The 3471-nt window shown below is 42.5% G+C and overlaps 1 protein-coding gene across 1 annotated transcript in view; it reads right to left on the bottom strand.

The window, feature by feature from the left end:
• LOC101849608 (vitamin D 25-hydroxylase) overlaps positions 1–3471 on the bottom strand; it is a gene marked incomplete in the record, with an annotated part of 24854 nt that overhangs the window by 10949 nt on the left and 10434 nt on the right. Inside the window, 3 exon segments of the mRNA XM_005096692.3 lie at positions 145–312; positions 2167–2279; positions 2667–2821. Coding sequence (XP_005096749.2) covers positions 145–312; positions 2167–2279; positions 2667–2821 — 436 coding nt within the window.

The following is a 3471-nucleotide window of genomic DNA, read 5'->3' as shown; positions in this document are numbered from 1 at the left end:
CACACACACACACACACACACACACACACACACACACACACACACACACACACACACACATACACACACGCACACACACACATACATACAGGTATCATGAGGTATGCACACAAAAACATACCCAAAACCCACAATATTATTTACCAATTCGTTGAAGATGTACATCATTTTGGCAAACTGCTTGTCGTCCAGTTCGTACCGCCTGCCAAAGATAATGGCGCAGATGACATTCGACACACTCATGTTGGTGATTGACCTCAGCTCTGTGGGCTGTCCCTTGTGTTTGAGCAGTTCTTTCACATAGACATCCACCTAATTGATTAGACCATACGTTGATTCAGAACAAACTCCTTGCTTAAGGCCTAATATACTTTATTGTCTTGTATGTCTGTTTACGCCCCAATCCACATACCTTATGATCATTTAGGGGATTCTGACTCTGCCTGTCAGGGCCAGCGTCGACTGAGAGGGATACAACATCACAGAACAAAGACTCGAGATACTCAATTAAAATTCTCCCCCCTTGGGAATCGAATCGAGGTCTCAAACGTGCAATATCGAAGCGCATAACGCTACACCAAAGACACTTGTGGGATTTCTTGAAATGCACCATTTTGACCTGTGGTGAAAGCTATTCGAGAGGTTCAATATTGTTATAATTTGACCTGGCAGCTTCCTTAGATACGACTCTAGTCTGAAATACCACCCATGTGACGTAGATGTGGAGACAGACTTGCAGCTCTCTACTACGCCACATAAGAGGCATTAAGTCATGAGAGGAAGTTTTTTCTGCAAATTATCTTTATGGGACCGTGTAGAAGAAAGATCACAGGCAAGCAATCATCATCATCATCATTGCCTTTCTCACTCTGCACCAGGGTATAGGCCACGGACAAACACTGTCCACCTTTCTCTATCACGGGCTAGCCTCTTGATGTTATCCATGTCTTCCCACTTTTCTGTACATCAATTTCTGTGATTCTTCTCCAGGTTCCACGTGGTCTTCGACGTGGTCTTTTACCCCACATGATTTAACAATGATTAATAATCTGTTTAATTTCGTGTTTTACAAACATTTTGCCTGTGGCTTTTCAAATCAAAATTAAGTCTCCCTCTAGAGCAGGCGTGGGCAATAGTGTGTCCAAGTTGCGGGACAGATCAAGGGATTCCAAATATCTTGGGGGCCAAGGTTGGAGAAAACTTGGTGACTAATTTGAAATACCCAAGCTCTCATAAGTGAAACCCAAACTGATAATACAGCATAATATGTCATCCAAAGACATTTCATCAGATAAAATATTAGATATATTGCTTCCAGCTGGGCGTAAACGATTAATTTAAATTTTCGAAATGGACGACATTGCTTTTTGTAACCAATATAACTCACTGCGGGCCTCATAAATTATTAATTATGTTACTGGGCTAACTCACGGACCCGAGTGAATTTAAATTGCTAACGGGCCCGATGAGGCTCGGATTCCCTTGTTTGCCCATGCCTGCCAAAGCGCCAGCAGAGAACCCAGTCTCTCCTATGCCCATAAGTGCTATTCCACGGTAACTGATGGGACATTTGGACTATAAGTTCTTACAATGACAACACTGAAATTCATTATTAATTAATTTATTTCAACTTTAAATGATCAGAACATTTGGAAGACATACTAAAAGCGTATCAAACGCAGTCATTTAAAAAAAAGTACTTTGTGCAAATTCTGTACGTGACGAGTTTAGTTCCGATTACTGACGAGACAGAAAACATACCCAGAAAAACATTCCGTTTTTCCCGTCTATAAGCGAAGAAATGCCCACCAACAAACAAATCAAACAGTGGGAGCAGACAATGTGATTTTATCTAAGGGATGTTTCATGTCTGTGGCTATTTTGCTTTGTCGGTTACTAAATCTGAACTTGATATGGACAAGAGTGCGTATTATTGCAGTAACAACAGCAGCAGCAGCAGCAGCAGCAGCAGCAGCAGCAGCAGCAGCAGCAGCAGCAGCAACAACAACAACAACAAAACTGCCATTATTGTAACAACACCAAGAAGAACAAGAACAAAAACAAGAATAAGAACAAGAACAGCAACAATAACAACAACGACAAAACTGCTGTCATTACAACAGTAACAACAATAGAAACAACAACAACAACAACAACAATAACAACCTCTTCAGCTATCTTGTCCGCCAGTATATTTTTGCCCATCCCAAACTCTCGGAGAATGGCCAGGGAAGTGGTCCTTTGTTCCTTCCAGTTGGGGCCAGACGCCGCTAGTATACCTGGCATTTGGGACATGGGGTTAGAGATTACTGTCGTGTATATTGTGGTGCTCATGGGAACATCCGTTTAAGTCAAATGTGTTAGTGTGTTTTGTGTGTGTATGTTTGTGTGTGTTTGTGTGTGTGTGTGTGTGTGTGTATGTGTGTATATGTGTGAGTGTGTTTTGGGTGCATATGTGCGTGTGTGTGTATGAGTGCGTGTGTGTGTGTGTGTGTGTGTGTGTGTGTGTGTGTGTATGTGTGTGTCTGTACCAAACCTCACCGCATCTTGTTGTTGTTGTTGTTGTAACAGTTGTTGTTGTTGTTGTAGTTGTTGTAGTAGTTATTGTTGCTGTTGTTGTTGTGATTTCGTGTATACAAGTAGCCTACCACACACACTGAACATACCACTGTGTACATCTGGAAATATATGTCTGAGAGCAGCCAGAGGTCTGTCCGAGAACACGTCTGCTTTTTTGACCAGCGCCTCCTTCAGTACGTCATGGCCGTTCAGAAACACCATGTTAGTGCTGCCCATTCGAAGCATGAATATGTCTCCCAACCTGTAACACGTAAGGCCATGTATACATTTGTATACAGTCGAACTTGCCCAAGACGACAACTTATTGTAGAGGAGAAGAGACAAGTGTGGTCCTCTTGGTCAGTGTCATAAGATAAGATAAGATAAGATAAGATAAGATAAGATAAGATAAGATAAGATAAGATAATACTTCAATATCCCAGAGGGAAATTTTTCTTTGTAGAATATTTTTAAAAGGCTATTGTTAGTTAAGGGGACCGTACTCCCCAATAGCGCTTGGCGCTAGGGGACCGTAGGCCCCCATAGTGTTTGGCGCTAGGGGACCGTACGCCCAGCTTGCGCTTGTTTAGTGTTAAGGGACCGTACGTAGATGTGCATGCATCTGGACTTTGCAAAAATACTTGACGAAAACGGCCAGTTCAATTAACGAAGCTCCTTACGTTAGGAGTTGTTTGTTTTTTTTATAACGCACGATGACCGTCCACACGATAGAAAAGAGGGGCAGATTTCTCCGTCCCTCGGGTGCCTCGGGCAGTATCCGCCTCGCTAAACCAGTGGGCAGAAGGCCGGGGGAGAAGCTGAGAACAGATACCACCTTTGATCTTAGCCAAAAGGCCAAGAAGTTTGGAGTTATTACTAGGAGAATGTTTAAAATGTCTGAATACGATTGTG

Source organism: Aplysia californica, unplaced genomic scaffold (genome assembly GCF_000002075.1).
Source record: "Aplysia californica isolate F4 #8 unplaced genomic scaffold, AplCal3.0 scaffold00135, whole genome shotgun sequence".
In the NCBI taxonomy this organism is placed as follows: Eukaryota; Metazoa; Mollusca; class Gastropoda; order Aplysiida; family Aplysiidae; genus Aplysia; species Aplysia californica.
Note: the sequence above shows the minus strand (reverse complement) of the source record. Positions and strands in the feature narration are given on the sequence as shown.